Here is a 24,335-nt window from a genome sequence, read left to right as displayed (position 1 = left end):
ATACAATAGGGTATGGTAGCAGAAACATTTGAAAACATGCCAAACACAGAGACGCAGCCTTTCTGAAACAAGGCATAACGAATTAGCATAGCATGTTGAGCAACGTGAAAACTACCCGACAGGAGCATCTCTACATTAGCGGACAGTGCAGCTGTTCCACCCACTGAACCGGGCTGTCCTTAGAACGGGCAAGGCAGCGACTTGCCGCCGCACGCAGTCGAACCCCATCTGTTGTGACATCACGCCGAGCCCCGTTCCTCGACGTCGACAAGAGGCGGGGCTAAGCGTGCGCGCGAAGGGCCCGAGCTGGATGACGTCTGCGCATGCGCAGGGTAGGCACCCAAGGTGGTTCGGGGCTGCTGGTGGGTGAGCTTGGCGGGGGAGGGGAGCTGGGAGAGGGAGGTGTCCATTCCCCCGGGGGGGGGGGGGGTCCTGCCCCGGTGTTACCTGTTGGGCCCCCTTCCCTCGCCTATGAGGGCCTGTGTGGGGCTGAGCCCGCGAGGTTGCTGCTTCCCTCGCACGCCGCCCGGGGTCGTTCCCCTCCCCACGGAATATCTGAGTCACCCCAAGAGGGCAGCTGGGCCGGCTCTTCCTCTCAACCCCCCACCCCACCCCCACCCGGTCCTCTAGAAGAGCTGCCCTAAGCAGCAACTTTCTCCCGTTACTGGTGGTTGGCTCGGCGGTGGTGTTTACACGGCCTTGCTTTCCGCCCAGCCGTGGCTTTACAGCACAGGCCAGGACTGCTGGCATGGCAAGCGTCGAATCCTCCTTCCACTCCCCCACACCCCAGAGCTTTTTCTTCTGACCTCCGGTGGGAAAGGAGAGCGCCCTCAGCGCTGCACTGCCTGGAACGATTGTGTTTGTAAGAGTTGGGGAAAGGAAGGGGCAAGCCCTAGGTGGTGTAGGCCTTGGAGCTTTGTTGTTGCCTTGCATGTACAGGGCAGTTGTAAAAGTACCTGCATTGAGGTACTTCTTTATATTTTTGTTCACAGACGAGGGGAAAATGGCTAATCGGGTCTGTCTTTTCTCTGTCAGGGATACAAGCAGCGTTGGCTAGGCGGAGCTGCTGCCTTCCGCTCTTGCCTTGGAAGAGGCATCTTTCTACCTCTTGGCATCTTTGTTTCTAGGGCATAGGCTCCGTCTCTCAAGAATGGAAAAATTCATTTGATGCTTCACTGCCAGTACTATATTCCTGTTGGAAAGCAGCAACAGTGTGACCTTGTGTAGTTTTGTGTTTTTTTGGGAAGTGAGCATAATTTCAGAGTTGGGCTGTGGATCTTTTGCTTAGTGGCACCATTGACCAAAGGAAATGGAGGAAAAGGAACGATGTGTTAAATTCTATCTGACACTCTGATGTTATTGCCATGTAAATTATAAAATATTTTTCAAGGGGAAACCAAGAGAAAGAAGGGAATATATAAAGACAGTCTCCTGAAAGCAGAGGAAGAATGAAGATGGAAGAAAAATGATTCAGACCTTTAAGGGTTTCTTATGCAGTCATCTAATAAAGACAAATGTTAAAGCAGCAGCAGGATTGCAGCTTGTGAACTGGAGTTGTCTATAAAAGTGGTCAGTTGCTTTTGTTTGTGTGCGGGCAGAGACGTTTCACATTTTATCTCATCCCATCTTAATCTAATACACTACGAAAAAATGAGTTGTGTGCCATGGAAAGGTGACAAAACCAAATCAGAATCACCAGAAGCGCCGCAGTTGATGCCAGTGCATATCTATCATGAAAAACAACGTAGGGAGTTGTGTGCTCTCCATGCCCTCAATAATGTCTTCCAGGACAGCAATGCCTTTACACGAGACACGCTACAGGAGATTTTCCAGAGGTAGGTAAAACGTACCTTTGCTGGCATTATGATTGTCTAGTCACACATTGTGTTTCCCCCCCTTTTTTGTACCTTGGGTTAGTGCCTCAGAATCAATGTGTAGGGTGAACAAGAGAAAGTAGAAAGATATCTAGAATGTTGTTACTGATTGTTGAATTGATTTCTTCTGCCAGCAGTTAGCAGTTACAACATTTTTTTTTTTTTACAAAGACCCATCAGTACATTTTGTCTTTGTTTAGGGGCATAGTCTGGCCTTTGACTTGGAAACAAAATCCACTTAGAGCCACTTCACATAAGCCTTAAATCAATACACATTCTAAAAAAAACATAGATATGTAAACATAACAGAAAGGGATCCAAGTTAAGTTGTCGTTCCCTGTTATGTTGACACACAGTTAAACATCCATTTTCTGCCATGTGAGCCATGTGGCCCTTAGTCCTTTGAGTTACGGCTGACAGCCTAGACAGATAACTTCCATATTGCCTACAATCTGTTATTTGGAGAATCACTGTCTTCTGCAAACATTTCTTCATTTCCCTAACCTTCAATTGCATTGGTTGCTTTACTGTCAGAATGCACTGGCGGATCCTGTATTCCCTATGATCCGCTGACAAAGAGTAGATAATATTCTCTTAAAAATAGCATTAACACTTTATAAGTGACTTGAGATCAGGGAAGGCTTGAACTGAAAAATATAGCAGGAGTGTTTAAACGTGCACTAGAACTGGTACCCATTTTAAAAAAAATAAAAGTACTGTTCAACCATTTGCAAGCTGAAATTCTCACCTAGGATGTCTTATGTGTGTGTATTAGGAGTAAATCCTATTGATACAGAATAGTGCTATAAAAGCAAAGTTTACTAACTTTGTGATTCAGAGCTTTTACTGAAAACGAAAACAGGTAAAATAGTGAATGCAAGAGATCCTGTGTTGTTTATGCAGCATTTTCGTGCTCTTAGGGGAATTCTCTGTGCTCCTCGTAACTCTCAGGAGCCTTAATTTAAAAAGCAGCAAATTGAACTTGATTCCTTTGAGTTCCATTTTGGGCTGACTGGAAATGAAAAATCAAGTTTATGTAAAGTGTCTGAAATGTTTAGGAAGCGAAGGTTGTGGGGTTGAAGTCCTTACAAATATAATTGCAGAAGTATCATGTATGTAGTTAGTTTGCCTAAAGATGTTGGTTCCCATAGAAAAGTGGCCCTATATTGTCTTAATTCAGCTAATATTCCTCCTTGCCTCTTTCTGAGCTTAACTAATCTTAGATGACAGACTTCTGCATTGCTACCAAACATTTGTGAAACAGGTCATAGAAGCCCCCTTGTCCCTGATTTCAAAAAGTGGAGCAATTACTGATGAACAGATATTATCTGGTGATAGAGAGGATCTTTTTGTGTTAAATGTTTGAGAGTATCACTCCCAATACAATCCTATTAAAGCATTGCATTTTGCTTGTTCTTGCGGTTGAGACCAAGGCAACTTTCCTATCTTGCTTCAGGTAATATTTGATATATGAATCTTACAGAAACTCTCTTGAACATGAGATGATATTTTTTTGAATCATGCTTCTTTGAAATTCAGGATACCTGATTCTCAAAAGCATAAGAATCTTCTGAAATTGCTTATAATGGCTGAGGCTTCTTTTAGATGGTGGCATCTATTCAGTGTCATTAAAGCAGTCTATTGCCTCACCTTTGCTCCCATAGTTGTGGGTTCTGTGACCTCCCCTACCGGAAGACAATATCATTTGATGGATATGCAGTTCACTTTTGAAACATACATGCTGAGAAGGTGGAGAGGACAATAATGTGCAGTGTCTTTTGCTGAAGGGAAACAAGAACTGGCAACCATTCTCATCCTTCTTTTCCTAATCTGGCCTTTCTTGGCTGTTTTCAACCTCTTTGGGAAAGAGTGCAGTCACTGTCAGTGTACGTTTCCTTGCTTTATTCAGGTTGTCTCCCAATACCATGGTGACCCCACACAAGAAGAACATGCTGGGAAATGGGAACTATGATGTGAATGTCATAATGGCAGCTCTTCAAACCAAAGGCTATGAAGCAGTTTGGTGGGATAAACGTAGGTAAGGAGTACCAGAGTATCAAGAGAGGCTTGCTATTAGCAGAAGCAGCCACTTGCAACTGGATGCGAGTGTCTTACCATTTTTCTTTCTAGGGATGTTAACGTGATTGCCCTCTCTAATGTGATGGGCTTCATCATGAATTTGCCCTCAAGTCTCTGCTGGGGCCCCTTGAAACTTCCCCTTAAACGGCAACATTGGATCTGTGTTCGGGAAGTAGGAGGTTCTTACTACAATCTTGACTCCAAACTCAAGGTGCCTGAATGGATTGGAGGTGAAAGTGAGCTCAGGTAGGTTGTCTTCCATCCTAGTCTTTAATGGAGGCGCTGCCTTGACACACATTGTGAACTGCAGTATGTATTCTGTGCAGTATAGTTGGGATTTGACTTGTCTGAGAGTGGAGAGACTAAAGTTTAATAACAAAGGTAAATGGCGGGGTGCTATATATGTGCATCTTTTTCTAGATCTTGTCCTTTGAAACTGAATTAGGAAAACTTACCATTACATGGTAAGATTTGGAAGTAGGTAGTTGTTCTTTAGACCACAGACTTTGTTCTTGGCCTGAGGAATGAGAGTAGATTTCTAAATTCAGTTTAAACTGAAGTGGTAGTTGTACTATATTTTCATGGTCCAGATTAGCCACTAGGATAGAGAGTCAGCAACTTGTCTGGGGCAGTAACAAAGTGAAACCATGGCAAAGTAGAACATGTGCTGGGCCTTTTGGATCCAAGTCCCAATTGTCTGGTTTTGGGCTGTGAAAAAGAGAATGCCTATCTAATCACTTAGATATGCAGGATCAGATTAGAATTAGTATCTTCAACTATCTTTTCCCATCTTTTTCACTGTCACAGGAAGTTTTTGAGACACCAGCTGCGAGGAAAGAACTGTGAACTTCTCTTGGTAGTGCCTGAGGATGTAGAGGCACATCAGAGTTGGAGAGCTGATGCATGACCTGCAAACACCTTGTCCTTGCACTACAATACTGGTCCTTTTCCCTAGCCAACTTCTGTGTCCTGTGATGTGGATAATAAGTGCTCTAACTCCTCTTCCCTGGAACTTGGGAGTTTGGGGGGTATTTTTTTATTTTAAGGGTGCAATAAAAGCACCCACAAGGTATTGTTGGGGCCAACATGAAGAACAGACACTGGACACTTACTCGGAGAAGAAAGAATCAGCTTTATGCTCCTTAATTATAATGCATTAATATGCTTTAGGAGTGTGGTATTGGCATCCCTTCCCCTAGTCCCCCATTTTCCCATTCAATCTTAAAGGACTTTAGGGAGTTTGACACTTTAGGCTGGAGTGTGTCTTTCCTTTGTGGAAAGGCTGAGGCCAAGCATGCTCCCTCCATATCCACACAACTATTTTGAAGAAACCTGCAAACCATATGGGTCTCTCAGGAAACTCCAGATACACTTAGCAAGAGTATGGTGCTTGTGGAGTCCTAATTGTGCCAAGAGTTGGGAGACATGTAGGGGAAAAAATGGGACCATCACTATGGAATTCCTCTGGTTTTCTGCTAGCTAATATAAATGTGCCCTTTGTTGGTCTGAGCATGAAAGAGTAAGCAGCCTTATAGGAAGAAGAAAGCAATTGCCTATTTGAAAAGCTTCTCTTTGGAGGAGAGGGGTGATGTGACCCAGCTGTGGTCTAAATTCATTTTTCCTGTTTGTCTATCCTGCAGTACAAGGAAACATTCACTGAGGAAGGAATAAGACTACGGGATGCTTCATGAAATTAAAAGGAAGGCTGGCTAAATTTTAGCAACACAAGACTAAGCCTAGGAAAGAGTTCTGATGGATGAGCAAGATTTTTTTAATTTCCAAGAGAAGTAATGTGGACTAGGATCAAAGGGCTAGATTTCTATGGCTCCTATAGTAAGCGGGGTAGATGTTTCAGAAAATTGTCGGAAGGCAGGGGGAGGGGTGTTAAAGAAGATTGTTTACTGGAGGTAGACTGAGCCACAGTCTTCCATTGTGACTGGCAAGTCAACAGTCCTCTGAATTAATCAGCTTCATGCTGTGCCACCCTCTCCTTACCCCCTTAACCCACCAGGAAACTGAATTACAGTTTTCGTTGTCAACCCATGCAGGTGTTGTGTGTAATACTGTTGTCACAATCAATAGATGAAATGGATAATTTAGGATGGATTTATCACTATCGACCCTTTGAGTCCGGGTCAGTCTGTTGCATTTTTCATTATTTTTCACCAGCTTCACTTTCAGTAATATTGGAGCAGCAGAAATAGAACCTACATTTTCTCCAAAGGAAGGCTGAAATTGACTTTTTCACTTCTATGGGAGTCTTTGGCCTGCCCTTCCTATGAGCAGGGTCCATACCACCTGCTAATTCAGCATTCCAAGTACCCACACTCTCCTTTCAGTTTGATGCTGCATGTGGTGTCAAGACAGGAATATGATCTTACCTATTGGCCTTGGGACAACCTGCAGATAATATACTGGAAACCTGAGTGGCTCTTCTCTGCATGTACTACAGTCCAAGCCCCAATATGTCTATTTTTACAAAGCCCTCTCCTTTCTGGACTACACATTCCAATGACCAAAACCAGCCTGCAGAATTTGTACACACACTTTTCACAAGCAGAATGTCAGGCTTGCAGTTCTGCTTCTGACCTGAAGCCATTTTTTTTGAAGAGCATTAATTCAACAGGAAAGACTGTTCTGCATTGATTAAATAGCACTTTGGAGAGACCCTGTTTGCATGGAAGTCAATGGACCAGTGCACATTATGCAAATTATCTTTTAAAAACTTAAGGCTATTTCTCTTCTCTGTATTTATGCCATTGTTCTGTTCCTAGGGAAAGTGGTGTGATTCAGCTGCTCAGGAAAAGGGAACATGTGATCACACGCTCTCCTCTGGAGAAGAGTTATGGTAACAGAGAAAAGAAAGTAGCTCAGTACCATTGCTTGGGAATGGAGAAGCCCATAATCATTTTCTTGCTTGTTTGGTTTTGTCTTGGGTTTGTTTACAGAGATGTATTTTGTTTAGCCAAATATTAAAAATGAAAAACCTTCCTCTCGTCACTTTCTCTGTACTGCACTGAAGGGTCCTGTAATGATTTTTGTAAAGGAAAAATAAACAATGGGATGACATCGAAGCTTCAGAGAAAGTCTTCTTGCACAGCTATTATATATTCAAATTTGGGAGGGATCCCAAACCACTTCTCACACCATTCTCTGCTGAACATTCACATGAGAGCCAGTTTGGTGTAGTGGTTAAGAGCATGGGACTCTAATCTGGAGAACCAGGTTTGATTCCTCACTCCTCCATTTGAAGCCAGCTGGGTGACCTTGGGTCAGTCACAGCTTCTAGCTCTCTCAGCCCCACCCACCTCACAGGGTGTTTTGTTGTGGGAGTAATAACAACATACTTTGTAAACCGCTCTGAGTAGGTGTTAAGTCATCCTGAAGGGTGGTATATAAATTGAATATTATTATTTAAGGTCAAGGTACTACATTATAATTTATCCAGCCTAACGAAGCAAGCAACACATGATGAAATAGTAAAGAAAACACTCATTTTTTGCACTGAAACTATTTAATACAAAAGTACTGGTAGCTGACTTTGATACTAATAGATTCAGTATAGATGATAGGCAAAAATGACTTTTCCCACGTCCCCATATTTTTCAAACAACATTACAGGGCATGTAATTTTCTTCAAGTAGGAGCTCACTGCACAGAGTTTAGTGTGCACTAGATTCTTCCATATGCTGGGTGTGCTGGATTCACTCAATTTCTTGCTGTTACTGCTCTGAAAGAGGTCTTCAATGCAGCAGGAAAACACAAGAATATTTACACTGACAATATTTCTGGCTGAAGTGAGCCAGGATCTGACATGTCCTGAGGTTTCCTGGAGATAAGGATACCAAAACAGAAGCTATTAAAGTCTTTGTAGTTGCTTATAACCTAGATTGAGTAGATGGAAAAGTCATGACTGCCTAAGAGGGAAGATAAATAGCCCATTTCAGGAGATCCAGATGGATCCTGCCTCCACCATGAATATGCTGATGTTCCAAGGTTTATAGGGGGAAAACGGCCCAGCCTAACAAATCAATAGTTCCAACAAATAATTTCCTTGCACAATATGGCTCCAATGTCATTCCATTAAATCTTTCCAGGAAGAGAAGGCAGGGCTCCTGGCATCCCTCCGGAAAGCCCTGTGTTGGGTCCTAATAAAATCTGTAAGAGATCATGAGAAAACATGACTTAAGGCAAGAACAACATTCAAGTCTCTACAGCTTAATTCAGAAGGATTTTCACATCTCATAATTTTTTTTGAAGAATACAAGCATAGCATTTACTGACATCTGGGCAATGCTCTTTGTTGCCTTTTGTTACAATAATTCTGCTCAGATTACATTAGTGCACATAGCCAAGCAAGAAGACAATTCAAACAGTATTTCTTACTGTCCAGCACAATTGCTCCAGTCTCTATCCCTGCTGGTTTTGTTTTCCTTTCACAAAAGGAGAGAGAATTGTCAAGTCAATACAGAAACATTAAGACGACAACTGCAAGATTAGGTTCCAGTGTTTTGATCTCTAATCAGATAGTAAAGGAATGTGTTTAACCAAGAATGACATTTATTGCTGAGCACTTTTAATAGAGATGGCATATGCAGCTGTAATCCACTGAATGAATGTTGGAAACCAACCAAAGTCACAATCAAACTCGACTCATGCCAATGACAAAAGGAAGGTTATGCCATTCTTTCAAGGATATACACTGTTATAGGCTAGGAGGCCCTGCAGTCACTTGCCTGCTTTGCTATAATAATAGATCCAGCACTCAGATACTCTGCTTCTGAGAGCACTGAATATTCAACTATACCCAAGCAAATCCGAAGAAACCTTTCATATTCCATAGTTAAATATAAGTATGACCAGTACCAAGCCTTGAAATGTAGCAATAAGCAGAGCAAGGAAGAGTAGATGAAAGTTTCTAATTTCTGGTGTTACTTTAAAGGCTTTAGAATGTTTATTCCACTGAAAGAGAAAAGCAGGTATGATTGGAAAAATACAAACATGCATACAATGTGATAATGGGTGTATCAATATCAGGGTAAAAGTGTTAACTGCTATGTAATTGATGAGATTTGTTTTAGAACAGATTATGATGAGGGATTGTGAGACATCATGCATAGAAGGAAATGTACAAACGGACAACATACAAAAATAAAACTATTTCTATATCTCAGAATCATGAGAAAAACCAGTAAGGATGGAGGGGAGGAACAGAAGTGCTGAAGGTCTAGAGATCAAAGAAGGATCTAATTTCAAAATCAGGATGAGAATCACTAAATGAACAAATCAGGGGAAGAGAGTAATTCAGTTCTCACCTGCCGTTGCTGCAGTTGCTGCTGCTGTTCCATCTGAAGCTTTTCCGTTTCAAAAACAACAGGAAGAACTAGGATCATGAAAGAGGTGGTCCCAATCCACAATGCTGCCCTGGAGAATCTTTAGATGGAGGAGGACATAAGCAATACAATTGTTTTCTGTCTCTGCTAGAACAGAAAGGACTGGCCCTAAAGATATGCTATTACTCCATCTCAGATACTTCAGAAGCCATTTACAAAACTTGGGAGCTACCTCATCATCACTTGCCTGCTTAGAAATCCAACACTACAGTTTCTTCCTCGTGCTTTCTGTCTCAGCTGTCCTGCATGGAGTGCTAATAATATAGCTGAACACTTCTTCCTTGGGGAGGGGCTGTAGCTCAACCATAGAGAATTTCCTTTGATGCAGAAGGTCTCAGATTCAATCCCCAGCGTCTCCAGTTGTGAACAACCTCTACTGAGACCCTGGACAGCTTCTGCCAGTCACTGCAGACAATACTAGTCTTGACAGGCTAATGGTCTAAATCTGAATAAGGTAGCTTCATGTGAATGCTACTTCATCACTGCTTTCTACTTCAAAATTCTCCCTATTAACTGCAATCTGAAACACCTCCTGGCCTTTCTGTTTTGTAACATTAATCTTCCATTCTAATACACCATGAGGAACTAGTAAGCCTTGGAAGAAAATGTAAAGTATACAACGGATAGCCAATATTTAGACTTATACCACACAAAGTTGTCTTCCATTAAAAAACAGATTCCAGTCTGAGAATTGCTGCACCTAGTGTCTCACATCTCCAGGGTTTATTATAGATGCTCAAAATCCATGGAATAAAACATCAATTCAGAAGACCACAATATTTCCAATGGAATATAAAAGATATGACATTTTTAAGGAATGTAAGAACCAAGCTATTGAAAACAAGCCTGGCTGGAAGGCTGCAGATGAATAGGAGTTTCTGTATTTCTCAGTACACTGAAAATCCCCCCACCCAAATTTACTTCTCTGTTTTTAATGATAAAATTGCAGAACCCCACACTCGATTGTTTTTCTGAATTTTTTGTTAAGCTTGCTGAGTTCTAATCAATAATCAACAGAATAAAAAGGTTACTTAAGGCCAAAAACTATCACATATTGCATCTTTCCTAAAAATAACATAACACTTTAAAATTAAAAACGCTGAAACAGTTGCTGTCTTTACAGCATTCTTTTCATAGCCTTTGGCATTTATCTCATTTAGACTGACAAAGGCAGCCATGACTCTCAAAAAGATCATAGACTGGAAACCTAGTTTTCTAAGGTGCAACCGGACTCAAATCTTTCTCTTCTACTGCAGACCAACACACTACCCACCTGAACCTATCCTCACTTACACTGAGCCATTTGGGGATAGAATTGTTTGCGTGTGGAAAAAGTGCACCCACTAAGTCCATGGGATAGAGCAGGATATAAAACTAACGAATATTTCCAATTTTACACTGGTAAGGGTGTATTGCATGCTCATCAACAATACACAAAACACTGTTCTGCTAGTCACAGCTGCAGCACCGAAGATAAAGGGGTGCAGGATTTGAGCCCGTCCATTTCTCACCTGTACATTTTCTGGGCAACAGAAAGAGACATGTCGAAGGTCGCTCCAGCTGCAGTCCGGACGGTCTCGGGGAACATCTCTGTCAAACCCCAAAGCCTCTCTGCCAAGGTCTCATCCAGCTGCGATCAGAAGCAAGAGAAATGGTGAGCGGGCGCTGCCTGAGCAGCCTTCCCTTCCCCTACCCCAAGACTACGGTTGCTAATGCACGCCTGCGAGCCTGGCCCTTCCATCAGGACCCAAGTACCCTCCAGCCCCAACTCCTGCCACTCGCAGCCCACAGACAGTGCCCGGTCACCGCCCCCGCGCCTCAGTTACACCCACAGGGCCCGGCCAGATCAGCCCGCCTCTGGGGAGTGACCTCTCGCACATGGCGAGGCCCGGCAGGGCGCCCCTGGAGAAGGGCGAAGGCCCCCCACCTCCTCGTCATCGTCCTCCTCCGTCATCTCCTCCTCCAGCTCCTCGGCCTTGCCCGTGCCGCCCTTGGGCAGGAGCAGCTCCTCGGGAGAGAGGGGCGTCGCGGCGGCCATCACTGCGAGCGGGGAACTGGGAGAGTCGAGACAGGAGGCCGGCGGCGGCTAGAACATCACCGGAAATTGAGTGAGAAAAGTCAAAGGACGCCGCCCTGCAGAAGCGCAGCGACATCTAGCGGCAAGGAGGCATAAATGTCAAGTTCTCTCCCTCAAGGCCGGAATTTCTGTCTCTGCTGTTGCGAAGTATTTAGAAGTTCCAGGCAGCAGTGCTGGTCCAAGAAAAATCCACCCCAAAACCATGTAATACCTTTTATTAAAAATGACCCATAATAGCATTCGAGATTTCGCGGAATATCTTTATAAAGGTTGGATACGGAAGAAGAAACCTTCTTATGGAGCAGGTTACAAAGCGGGGGTGGGGGGAATTACGGCAAAGGGCGAATACCACCACGAGTCCTTCATGTATAGATTCATTATGTACAAAAAGAGGCAGAACAGTGTAAGTCCTCTCATAAAAAATGCAACCTCTCTGTACGTCAAACAGAATTTGTAGTTACAGATAATGGGTGATAAGATCAAAGATTCAGATACCAATGTGAAAAGTTTAAGTGAAAATTGAGATTGGATTGAGCTGTGACTCACAAAAGTCGTATTAAAATAAATTTTGCTAGTCTTTAAGGTACCACTGGACTTGTTTTATTTAAAAAGAACACCAATTTATGTCAAAAGTGTTTGATGATACAGGGGGGCAAGCTTGCAAGATTATGATGAAAATGCACAAGATGTATTTTCAATTGCAAAAATGACTTGACAGAAGTGGTTGACCCTATCTTTTTATGACCTGTGGACTATCAAATTAAATTGTACTCTGAGCACTAGTTGCATTTGTGAATGAGATTCTTTACTGATCATGTGTCAAACGCAATGACACTATCACACATCCAGTTGTCACAGTAAGTTTGCTTCTTGTTTTTTGCTAAAGGGTAAACCAGCTGGACATACAGTGGGAGACACTAGGCTTTCAATATTTAGAAGGAAAAAAATCACCTAATTTTGGTCTGTTAGTCTCATATACACACATTGTAAATCTCACTTTCTCTGGGCAGTTTGAGGAGGAAGAACTTGCATGTCTACAAAAATTATGTAATGGAACTTTCCAGTGGCACGAGATGATATCAGTGCAGCCTTAGCTGCACAAAGATCCCTTCCATAGCAGTAGCATTTTTTAACTGGGGATCCCTCGGATTCAATCAGGGATCTTCTGCATGTAAAGCAAGTGCTCGCCATCATTCAGCCACAGCCTTACAGCATAACTGAGTGTTGCAATCCTGGTACTGCAGATGCCCGTCTAAACGCAAAGCATGCCACCAAGGCAAGAAAATGACTGTGGCACTTTACTAGTTGTTGAATGAAGCTCGTACAGTCAAATTATAGACGGCGTGCTACACAATTCAAGTTCAGCTGCATGTTCAAGTAGTGGAATGCTTCATAATTTGCACTTTCAATCTTCTCAGAACATTTCCAACCTTATGCTGAGTTGACCTGAAGGTGTCATGTCATGTGAGCATTTGCAAGTTGCATCTCACTGCCGTTACGCCCCTCCACCTCAGTCTGTCTTTACTTTTTTTCTTCTTAATTATGAGCTTTACTAAGGGGGTGGGAAAGAGTCATGCAACCCAGTTACCAGAAACATGTATTCATAGAGAAAACCGTACTTCAGAAAATGCACGAAGCTTTATTATGAAAGACATCAGTTCTGAAACATTTAGGGTCACTGTCCTGTTTCTGAAGATAAAGACTTATCAAAGTACAAAGCATACACAATTGTTCATGAAGTTTACTCTATTCTTTAACTTGGCGATGATACCGGTTTAAAAAAATGCAACAGAAAAAAGTGATAAAACAGGGACAGAATCACTTTAATACTTTCAAAATAAAGAACACACATTTACAGAGCAATGCACCTCACCATTATGCCCTACAATTGGTGGTTTCTTTCCTGAAAGAAGAATTAGCTGAAGATGTTTTTGCCAAGAGAAGAACCAGGAGTGTGTATCTGCAACTCAAGAGGCAACCTGAGTCCCATTAACTGTTTCTCATTAATGTGCAATTTCAGTTACATACACGGGATGTAAATCCATACCGTGTATGTAACTGAAATTGCACATTAGACAATACAGCATGGTTTAGGACTGATAATATGACCTTGCTCTTCTCCGCCACAACCCCCGCACTTTGTCAGTCAGCTTTAGAGTCCAGCCCATATTCAGGATGACTGCAAACTGTTTGCAGCATGCATCCCATCCCCCACATATCCAAACCACAAAACTTTTAGTGTCTACCCCAGGGTACGGGGCAAAGAAGATGCATATTATCTGCAAGGTACTTTATTGGCCAGAACAAATGTGTGCTGCACAGGAATATTAAGTGCACTTAAGGAAGAAGTGTCACAAAGAATGGGGCACAGAGTAACTGTACCATCCTAAGCACAGTTACACCTCTCTAAGCCCACTGACTTCAGTGGACTTGGAAAGATGCAACTGTGCCTAAGATGCACCATAAATCTGCTGTCGGACTGCACTTGAGAGCTTTATATTAACATTTCACACTTGGACCTTGCTTATATGTCCTATAGGGACCCAACAAGATGCAAGACCAGAATACAACAGCTTTCCAAAGCAGTTGTGACTTCATCAGTTCTGGGAAGCAGACTTTCTTAAACCAGATCCTCATGCTCTTTCCTTCCTCCCGTCATGTGGAGATCCTCATTTCCTATTCACTTCCTCCTCCTGCTGTAATTTTTCAATTCTTCTAGTTCCTTCTCCATGAGGTGGGATTCTGCAGTTGTTTCAGAGAGCTGCAAATGAAAGAAAGCAATGGCAATAAGAACAAATCGTTGTTTCCTCATGGTGTACTAGAGCTGGTAGGCTGACAGCACATAAAAGGAAGCTTTAGCGTAACTCTCTGAAGATGTGGATTTCATACCCATATTCCATGTTAGGAGTGTCTGCCAAGGAATTCTGCCTATTGCAACTATATGGGACTTAATGTTCTCATTTAAAGAAGGACCTGGCAGCCCATACATTGCAAAGGAAGATGGACAATGGTGGACAAGCACTTTTCTGGTTAGTTGTTTCTTTGCCATTATCCTGCTTCTCATAAAGGAATCCCAGGAGCGTAGTTTGAAAGGCCTCCCTTGAGCAAGCATCTGATCAGGTACACAAGAATGGCTCATTCATCAATTGTATAATCCAGCAGTGGAACAAATCACCACCACCACCCAAAAAACCCGATACTATAGTACAAAACTGTATCAGCTAGCTTTGTGGAAAGCTGAAGGTTAGGGAAAAGAGGAGAGTGGGATTACTGTTTTATTTAAGACTCAGAATTTCCAAAAACCCAGAAAGTACAGATTAAAGTTTTGACAGACATTGGAATGCAAATTCCTGCTACAACATGAATTCCCTGTTGAGGTATGTGATAGCCTCCATTTCATACTTTCAGTTTCCCAATTCTGCATTAGGAAGACGCATGAATACAGACTTTTTAGATGGGGCAAATCGCCCCATTCTCACCATATCCAACAAAAGATCCACTTTGAGCCGCAAAAGATTGTTTTCTTCCTCCAGCTGCTGGTTCCGTTTGCGCAGTCGCTGGGTCTCTCTGCGGTCTCCACTGCTCCCAAATGATTCTACAAGTGAGAAAGGGGATGGAATTGAGCACTGCCCTACACTGCAGTGGATTGTATGGCAGAAGCCACATTCCCTACAGCCTTCCAAAGGCTCAGCAGTTGTCTGGCTTGGCCACAGGTATACTGAGCCTGGCAGGAAGTGACAATACTGCCAAGGTGTAAACATCCCAACACATGTCAAGCAACTTATAAATGCCTCCTCTGGTAACAACAGACTAGAGAGCAAGAGCCAGTAGCAGTGCCAGGAAGGAGACCGAGCAGAGAAAAAGGTAGCTCAGGTTCCCCCAAAGCAGCACCAACACCCACAGGGTGCCCAGGGGCTGCTGTCACAACAGGCTGTCCTCTGAGGCTCTGGGTGCTACCCTGACGAGGCCTTCTGCGGTGCTCTTCCTCACCTGTAATCCACTGGCCATTCTCAAACTTCAGGCTCTGTCCAGCAAGGGTCATAGCTGGAGTGCCATAGTCTAGGCCCAGCTCAATCTCACGAGTGACTCTATCCAGCTGTCGGGAGAAAGCTGATTCAACATTTTAAAAGAATTTCATTTTCATCCACCCTGATTCTCCCCTTCACATTTTAATGTTCTGTACAAATGTTAATAAGAAGAGTGAGGTTAGACAATGACTTGTGAGGGAGGGAAGACCTCCAGTGGCCCTGCTCCTCCTGTCCCGACTCCAATTCTCTCCCCTTTATCCTGCCACCCAGACTTTCTCCCTTTCTCACCTACACAGGTCTTCTCCAGGTCACTCACACTTCCTCCTGCCTGCCTAGTCTTCCTTCTCCACAATAGCTCATTCACCCACACAATCACCCAGTTTCTCCTTCCTTCCTACCTCCTTGCCCACCTAACCAGTGTCGTCTCCTCCTAGATGTTCATTGGTTTTTCCTTTCCTATTACCGCCACATTTTTCACACATCCAAACCAGGAGTTTGCTTTTATTTGTGTTTTTATGCCCCCCCCTCATATTTTTTTACACTTTCATACCTTTATGCAAACTTGGTTTGTAAAAAACCTATACTTCTCACAGATTCTTATTTTCATAGGAGTGAGGGGGCACCTATGGCTATTAGATACACATGAGAACCTTTTCAGATAGGTAGCCATGTTGGTCTGCAGTAGAAGAGCAAGTTTTGAGTCCTGTAGCATCTTAAAGACCAATGAGATTTCCCATGGTGTAAGCTCTTGAGAGTCTGATGAAGGGAGCTTTGACTCTCAAAAACCCTGAAAATTTTGTTGGTCTTTAAGGTGCTACTGAACTCAAATCTTGCACATAAGACTCTATATTTCTAGAGCAAAAAAAACCCCAAAAGGTCAACCCTATTTGCTCCGCTGATTTAATTTACCTACAGACAAACTGTACCTCTCACTTCCTAGATCATCATGATTATTTGCCAAGCACTTAAACCTTGCAAAATGCTTTAAAAAGATAAAAAAGTATCCTATACCATGCAGTACCCTGCAGTTCCCCATCAGACTAATGTTCCCAGCATTTTGCAACACCGTAACTCTAGATCAGGATTTGTACAAGCCCCCAAGAACTGTGAAATGAATGTGAGCGCATGTGCATCCTGACTGGAGATACTCTCTATTGGAAGAGACACACCAGCAGGTCTTCCTAAGGAGGTGCTTGCAGTTCTTACAGGGTCTGTTAAGGGCACAACAGGTAACTGGCAAAAAGGCTCAGTACCTTCCAGAAGGGCAATTCTGCTACTTGCTTGCATTGCTTTCCCTTGAAGTGTCCTGTAACTTACCAACTGCAGCTTAGCTGTTCTGAACACTACTCAGAACAATAGACTCAATCCTGCCCTCCTTCCCATAGGCACAAGGAGGAGGAGGGCCCCTTTTCATCCGTGAAAAGGCAACGCCAGGGTTGGGGGACTTTTGTGAATAAAAAACCATGCAGGATGGGATTGCAATGAGGAAGGGAATTAGGCAATTCCAAATAGGAGATAAACAGAACACAGTGAGACACCCATGAGCTGGTCTTAATTTGTGCAGGAAATTTTCCTGCCCAGGCTAAGGACACTGGCACGAATGCTGAGACAAAGATATAGGAAGGGTTTTTTGTTTTTTTAATTGCTATTCAGAAGCCCCAAAACATTAAGCATAATTAACTGTTCTGAGGACTATGGCTCAGGCTTTCCATTCAGTGTAGATATGGAAGTGGAGACTTGAAACAACATCTTTTTTTTCCTCTACAAAGAGGGGTAGCTGACTTAATCACCCCTTTTCTAGCCTCAGTGTTTCTCATGTGTAAAATGGTGATTGCCTGCCTGCCTCCAGATATCATCGTAGCTCATCTGGCACACTTTTAGAATTCCTGACCTGCAGTAGCCGTGGGTTAGTATAAAGAGGTGATGGACTGGCTCAGGCAAATAATTCTGATAGGTTTTGCTCCTCTGAGTTGCCTTTTGTGCCTGGGGGACTTGAGGTGCTAGTTAAAATAACAAAGCAGAACTCTGTCCCCACATAGCTGAAGCCTGCCCACTTCTGCTCTAGATCCCAGAACTTACCGAGTGCAGGTTGGAAAGTGAAGCTGATTTCCTGGGTGGGGTTTTCTTGGGACTGAAGGTGTTCCCAAAGAGCGGCATGGTTCCTCAGCCCAAGAGCCTGGCTCTGGTTGCTGATATGCAGAAACAGGAAAGGAAACAAAGAGCAAGAATGACAACAGGGGCATCAGAAAGCTGAACAATGCACAGTCTGCCTGGCCTCCTTAAAAACTGTGGGAAATCAGACTGTCAAAAAGGAGTTTCTAGCACACCTAGACTGGAATACAGATAAAAACATTCTCAGTGACCATTCCCCGTTTACATTTTACGTAATTTGTCATCAAAACACAATTATTAAAGGCTTTATTTTGCCTTATCCCTTACCTCCATTGGGTTAATGGTCAACAGCTCACTGTAAAGAATAGAAAGGGCCACAAAAATAGAATAAACAGATGCTGTATTTAGTTCCAAAATGAGGTCTTCTGTCATAGTGAAAAGTAGCAGAGCAAGGAGCAGTTTTAGCTGCTTTTTGTGTAATATATAGTACAATCCTAAGCATAGTTACACCTTCCAAGTCCACTGACTTTAATGGACATGTTTTATTTAGTTCATTTATACCCCAACTTTCACCCCAATGGGGACCCAATGTAGTTTATTATCATTCTACTAGCCATTTAATCTTCACAACACCCTGTGAGGTAGGTTAGGAAGAGAATGTGTGACTGGCCCAAGGTCACCCAGCACAGCAAGGTCACCATGGCAGAGCGGGCAGATGATAGGATGTAAGTTATGAATGCAAGCACAGCCCTGCTGGATCAGGCCAGTGGCCTATCAAGCCCAGCACCCTTTTTCCAACAGTGGCCACTCAGATGCCGCTAAAAAGACCTCCAACTAGGCCCACAAATGACAGCCTTTGCCTGATGGCTGCTTCCCAGCATCTGACAGCTATCCTAAGTCCTATCTTCCATCAATCTGTCCAAGCTCCTATTAAATCCATCTAAGCTAGTACCTTGAGGCAATGAGTTCCACAGTTCAGCTTCTCAGTGTGTGAAGTAGCCTTGCTTCATATGGCAGGCTTACCAACTCTGCGATCCTTTAGGTCACACTTTTTCCAGCTTTTCGATATCCTCTTAAACTATAGCCTTCTCTTCTGACATCATTCTTGCATCCTCTTACAGGAGATGCTCCCCCCTACAGTTGCCTAACTTAGGCTGGGCAAAAACATGCACTAGAATGAGGTGCCAAAGCACTGAGGAGGTATAATTGGCTGTACTGTTTCTGATACAGGTGGGGAAATCAACATTTTTAAAGCTTAATAGTTCCCGCTCAACTATCTCAGGAGTCTATCACCTATCCCTGCTGCATGCAGACCACACCTTAGCTACAGTTAACTAGCTACAACGCATGTGAACTGGCTTCATGCTAGGCTTGCCAACCTCCAAATGGTGACTGGAGATCTCCCAGAATGACAACTGATCTCCAGGCTACGAAGATCAGTTCCCCTGGAGAAAATAGATCCAGAGGAGTTAGCCCTGTTAGTTTGTAGTAGCAAAATGATAAATAGTCCAGTAGCACCTTTAAGACTAACCAACTTTACTGCAGCATAAGCTTTCGAGAGCTCTGGAGGGTGGACTCTATAGCATTATACCTCGCTGATGTCTCTCCCCTCCTCAACCCCCTCTCTCGCCAGGCTTCACCCCCCAACCTCCAGGAATTTCCCAACCTGGAACTGGCAACGCTGGAAGCTCAACAAGTTTAGCTCTTCAAATCTCTGCTACAGGAGAAGCTGTTTAAAATGTGCGCCCATCGCGACCCCTGGTAAAAACGCAGGATGCCTTACAAAGAAAATTGGCCATTCTGGCCACATCCTGGAAGCTCTGGGTTCTCATCCCAACCAGCTCTTCGAAAGGAGAGCTGCATTCGGTCCAACATTATACAGAACGTGTTCTTCGGCTACCCAAGGTGAAAAATTAACAACGCCAGAAGGGATCCACCAAAACGTCCCTACAAACCCGTCACTCCACCGTTGGCACAAAACCACTTCGACACCCACCTTTCAACGGCTTTTCATGCCAATCTGCGCAGGCGCACACGTACCCAACTTATTCCACACTTAGCGGCTGCGGGTGGGCAAGGGACGCGCGGGTAACGGGAGCAACAATCCGCCCCGCCTCCAGCAAAGGAACGAAGGATTGTACCACCAGGCAGAGAGGAGGGGAAGGAGCTGGCACATAACTTTTATGCGGAACGGGCAACTTCACAGCCGCCTTATCGAACAGCCGAAAGCGAGCCCAATGATCTTGCCTAGCAGAAATTTAAGCTGTGATCACGGAGTATCAAAAAGCACACTCCCCGCTTTTTGTCCCAGAGTGGTCGCGTCCCAAACGACCGTGAAGGGCAGAGCGAGAAAGACCGCCTCAGTCCGGACCATACCATTCATGGGGGGGGGCGTTTGAAGTTTGGGGCCAGCTTTTCCCTTACGTTAATAATCCCTTTCCCCGGTTACTGGAGGACGTGAGCAAACTCCTCCCTTCGTGCCGATTTCCAAATGGTAGCCGAGAGGCCGGTGTCTTTTTCGAGAGGCGCCAACGTGACATGGTTCGCGCCGCGCGGTTGCCATGGATCTGAGCAGGACGCCTGTTTCCGAAGTGAGAAGAACTCGGTTGACGTTCCGGGCGAGGGCGACAGAGGCCTAGGGCTGGCGTGAGGCGTTCGAGGGGCGAGCGGCGCTTCGCAGGCGGACCGTGTCTGGGGGCGGCTGCTGACGCACACTCATTGCTGGGAAGAAAGGAAGGCTTCCCTTTCTCCCTGCTCGCCCATTGCTCTTTTAAGATTGCCATCGAAACGCCCACTTCCTTGTGAGTAAACGTGCACAGGAGGATCAGGCCACGCAAATGTCGATATAACACTTCAACATAGTGTTGCCAACCTCCTGCTGGAGATCTCCCGGAATTACAACTGTGGAAGAAATGGCAGATTTGGCGGGTGGATTGTTTGGCATTATGCCCCGTTGAGGTCCCTCCTTTCCCCATGCCCACCCTCTCCAGGCTCCCCCCTCCCCCCCAAAAAAATCTCTAGGAATTTCCCAACTTGGAGCTGGCAACCCGTACTCAGCAATTGCTTTTCTTTATTAATAATTTGCTATCTGTGTATATGCCACAGACACACATCCCCGCTATTCCCCTTAGACTCACTTCTGTGAAAAAAAATTGATGAGGTAGCTTTTGATATGTAGATGGTGGATAGGCCCCCAAAGACAAACAGGAATAGGAAAAGATTTGTTCATTTTTTGTTTATTGCACCTGTATAAGGTTGCAATCTTGTGTCTGCTTAGGGGCGGGGGGGGGGGGAATAAGTGCCATTGAACATAGTGGGACTTCTGCTTGAGTAGACATGCCTAGGATGGTGCTGTCACCTTCTCCCTGCATTTTCCAGATATGCGTAATGAACATTAAAGCAATGCTGCCAGTACAAGCGAAATAAAAGAGACCCTCCAAAGCCTTGAGTCTGTTGTTAACAGGAGAGGGAAAGAGTTAATCTGCTCGGGAAATCCCAAATCTCATCTAGTTCCCCTCTTGAGTTCTATGAAACTTGTTGCCCAATTTGATCAATGCATTTTTACTCTCAAGTTCCATTGTGCTTAGCAGGAATTGAAAAAAAGTGTGCATAGGATTGGAAACCCCAAATGCTATGTGATATTTTAAAATAATCAAAATTCAAAAGCATACATTGAAAGTGTCTTTCCCTACGTGTATCCTTTCCTGTAGTTTAAATGAAACAAAGCAAAGTAACAGGACCCAAGAAAGATGCAGAGAAGTTAGCCGTGTTAGTCTGTGGTAGCAAAATCAAAAAGAGTCCAGTAGCACCTTTAAGACTAACCAATTTTATTTTAGCATAAGCTTTCGAGAATCAAGTTCTCTTCTTCAGATGCCTGATATCAGGCATCTGAAGAAGAGAACTTGATTCTCGAAAGCTTATGCTAAAATAAAATTGGTTAGTCTTAAAGGTGCTACTGGACTCTTTTTGATTTAGGACCCAAGAAAGTAAATAGTGCTTCACAACTAAGGGCAACTTCCTGAAACAGTTTACTTTTTAAATTCTGTGTCATTCCACTGAGCAGCAGAGAAGCATAAAGGTAATATATAAGTATTTCCAGTACTTTAGATTTCTTCCAGGTGTACTTACACTGCCATCCTAAGCAAAATTACGCCCTTGTAAATCCATTGAAGTGAATGGGCTTAGAAGGATATAACTTGTTTCTTTTGCACCTAGTACAATGTAATCTAATTATTTATTTTTATTTTACTTCATTTATACCCCTGGCTTTCTCCGCAATGAGGACCCAAGCAGCTCACACTCTTCTCTATTTTTTCCTCACAACAAATCCTGAGAGGTAGGTTAGGTTAAGAGTTTGTGACTGGCCCAAGGTCACCCAGAAAACTTCTATAGGAGAGCAAGGAATCAAATCTGGGTCTCCCAGATCCTAGTCCGCCACACCATACTGACCCCAGTAGACATGACACAGGGAGAGCAATATTTTGATCTCTCAGCACCATGTCCACTTTTTCCCAAAGTCTGCAAAACCTCTTGTATTTAATGTTAAGTGGCCCAAAGCTTATTCTGGGTATAAGCTTCTTGGAGGCAACTCACATAGAAGCTCTTGGTGCCAGAACCAGTGTATGTACTGGGCACCAGGTCATGTCCTCTTGTAGGAGATAGTCTCTGGAGTGTGTGGGGGGGGCGTAATGCAAGGTGGTCCAGATATTATTTTGAGATACAGCTTCCCCCACAGTTTCTGAATTTGTCCTGGGACACCACACTTTGAAGCAGTTAGCTCAGAAACTGGGTTTAGGACTAGGAAACTGCATAGGTCTAATGTGAGGGTGCAAAGCTTACTTTGGAGAGCAGAGCATTTAAATAATTTATAATTTGCAAATTAGGAACTAGGAAGTGTAAAGAAAGAACTTGGAACTAGGAACCAACGTCAGCCCTCTGGGCAATCCTAGTATTTTCTGAACATCATGTCCTGGGGAAGTTGAAAGCTTGCAGAATCATGCTCTGAGAGCAACACAGTGGGCAAGTTTGTACAGAAATAATAAAAATATGTTGTTTATGTTTTCCCTCCTCCTATGCAGCGGAAAGATGGAATTTATACCTACTGATTCCTTTGTGAGCCCTTTAAAGGGATTCTTGGTATTGTCACCAGCAACTCAAGAAAAGAAAAATGGCACTGACACCACATACTCTAAATTAGATGACAAACCACGAAGTATCCTTTGGTCACATTATATATAAATTAATACATTTTTTAGTTTTACTTTTGATTTCATATGAAGGTTCTTTGATTATCTAAACATTTATTTGGTGCCTATGGCACCCTCCTATTTAAAAAGAGAGCACAATAATTTTGGGAAGATCTTGTTTAAGCCTTGTCTTCCCAGTCTCTCAGATGCTCATTCATGGAAAATAAGAATAATAGTAACCTGTAGATTGTTGTGCAGATAAAAATAAAGAAGTATTGTTTCTTTTCCTGAACTTTCATTTAGGACAAGCTATAAATCGGTAGTAGGCAGCCAACAGCCTTTGAATCAAATCTGGCTGTAAAATTTTCCCCAGCTGGCTAAACACACCTATAAAGCAAGACCTTTTATAGTGACCTCTGGCCACTATTCTCCCCCCACCCCAAGAAGGCTTTAAAAAAATCAGCAGTTGATGGATTGCCATAGCGTTATAATCTTTATAACAACCTATCTGCTAGCTCACTGAATTCTCAGCTTTCAATTTTTGAAAATAATAAGCCTCTAGTCCAGGGCCCCCCAGCATGGTGTCCATGGGTGCCACAGCATCTACCATTTTTCCTGGTGGCCACCAAACATTTTTAGAAAGTTGGTGGGGCCATATGGGGCTTTTGCCCTGCATGGCTTTGGATTGGCCGCTAGAGATCTGATTGGCTGTGTAAATTAAAATAAGGTGGTCACAGTAGGGGCTGCCACCACAGTGTTGATTTTATTCTCTCTTTCCCAACATATTTTTTAAATTACTTCTCTTCTCCCATGCACTTGGGCTTCCTCTTTGTGTGTGGAACCACCTCCTGCAGGAGCCATTTTGTACTTGTGTCCACCACCCTGTGTTATCATTCTAAAGAGGCCCGTGGCTCAAAAAAGTTGGGAATCCCTGCTTTAGCCCCTTGTGTTGTGGAGATATGAACGGAAAAGCAAATCTCTACTACACAACAAATAGGCGGGGCGGGGGGGAGGCTGTTTTTTCTTAATGAAAGCTAGGATTCAAAGGTGAAAAATAGATCATTATAATGCAACAGTGATATGTCAACTGATTTTTTTTTCAAAAAGCTCAAATTTTTCAGGGAAATGGCAGCTATCGACAGAGGGGCTGAGGCAATGAAAATGGGGGTGATGTGGGGGCACCTGCAAAAATGCACACCTTCTCATCTACAGGGAATACAAGCATGCTTTTACTATGATATTTTGAAAAAAGATGGAACCAAAACCAGTTGGGTAAAGATCACAGTAAAGAGAAAGTGGACAATTAGGAGATGATGTCACGTGGATGTTCCGAAACAACCTGTTCTAGTTTGGATGCAAATTCGGAGGAAAACTTCCATATGGAAGCTGCCACTATATTTTGGCATAAGCCATGTATAAATAAATGGTGGCAGTGTGTGAGTACAAGGAAGTCGTCCAAAACAACAAGGCGAACCCAAACGGTGATAAACTTGTGCCCTTTTAAAATTCATTGTAAAGGAGTGTCTTTACAAAGTGCTGCAGGGTTTTTTTCCTGTTGCCTGCCTCACACCTTGCCAGAGTGTTAC

At 43.5% G+C, this 24,335-nt stretch overlaps 4 protein-coding genes across 9 annotated transcripts in view; 2 read left to right on the top strand and 2 right to left on the bottom strand.

Annotated features, from left to right (window-relative positions):
* Positions 1 to 293: 293 nt before the first annotated feature.
* Positions 294 to 7,027, top strand: JOSD1 (Josephin domain containing 1). Of its 3 annotated transcripts, none has more exons than XM_054989307.1 (5): positions 294 to 332; positions 1,036 to 1,835; positions 3,784 to 3,912; positions 4,005 to 4,199; positions 4,761 to 7,027. In XM_054989307.1, the coding sequence occupies exons 2-5, from the start codon at positions 1,651 to 1,653 to the stop codon at positions 4,858 to 4,860; spliced, it is 609 nt and encodes a 202-aa protein (XP_054845282.1). In that variant the 5' UTR covers positions 294 to 332; positions 1,036 to 1,650; the 3' UTR covers positions 4,861 to 7,027. The 3 variants fall into 3 exon arrangements, with proteins under 3 accessions (XP_054845282.1, XP_054845281.1, XP_054845279.1); XM_054989306.1 differs by having other exon boundaries at positions 320 to 362; XM_054989304.1 differs by lacking the exon at positions 294 to 332 and adding an exon at positions 789 to 862.
* A 427-nt stretch (positions 7,028 to 7,454) lies between these two features.
* On the bottom strand, positions 7,455 to 11,426 carry TOMM22 (translocase of outer mitochondrial membrane 22). The gene is made up of 4 exons (XM_054987722.1): positions 11,274 to 11,426; positions 10,858 to 10,976; positions 9,269 to 9,386; positions 7,455 to 8,111 (listed from the first exon to the last, which is right to left on the bottom strand). Exons 1-4 carry the CDS (start codon positions 11,382 to 11,384, stop codon positions 8,037 to 8,039), a joined length of 423 nt encoding a protein of 140 aa, XP_054843697.1. The 5' UTR covers positions 11,385 to 11,426; the 3' UTR covers positions 7,455 to 8,036.
* A 1,616-nt stretch (positions 11,427 to 13,042) lies between these two features.
* On the bottom strand, positions 13,043 to 19,840 carry CBY1 (chibby family member 1, beta catenin antagonist). The gene is made up of 5 exons (XM_054988857.1): positions 19,560 to 19,840; positions 17,531 to 17,640; positions 15,414 to 15,519; positions 14,903 to 15,018; positions 13,043 to 14,184 (listed from the first exon to the last, which is right to left on the bottom strand). Exons 2-5 carry the CDS (start codon positions 17,606 to 17,608, stop codon positions 14,104 to 14,106), a joined length of 381 nt encoding a protein of 126 aa, XP_054844832.1. The 5' UTR covers positions 17,609 to 17,640; positions 19,560 to 19,840; the 3' UTR covers positions 13,043 to 14,103.
* A 187-nt stretch (positions 19,841 to 20,027) lies between these two features.
* Positions 20,028 to 24,335, top strand: part of FAM227A (family with sequence similarity 227 member A) — a 41,726-nt gene continuing 37,418 nt past the window's right edge. Inside the window, exons 1-2 of one of the 4 annotated variants that reach the window (XM_054988390.1) lie at positions 20,028 to 20,364; positions 22,642 to 22,775. In XM_054988390.1, coding sequence (XP_054844365.1) covers positions 22,649 to 22,775 — 127 coding nt within the window. In that variant the 5' untranslated portion in view covers positions 20,028 to 20,364; positions 22,642 to 22,648. The remainder of the gene's footprint in view (positions 20,365 to 22,641; positions 22,776 to 24,335) is intronic. The other 3 variants (XM_054988391.1, XM_054988392.1, XM_054988393.1) reach the window with 3 other exon arrangements.

The sequence above is a fragment of the Eublepharis macularius genome, chromosome 9 (assembly GCF_028583425.1).
Source record: "Eublepharis macularius isolate TG4126 chromosome 9, MPM_Emac_v1.0, whole genome shotgun sequence".
NCBI lineage: Eukaryota > Metazoa > Chordata > Lepidosauria > Squamata > Eublepharidae > Eublepharis > Eublepharis macularius.
Note: the sequence above shows the minus strand (reverse complement) of the source record. Positions and strands in the feature narration are given on the sequence as shown.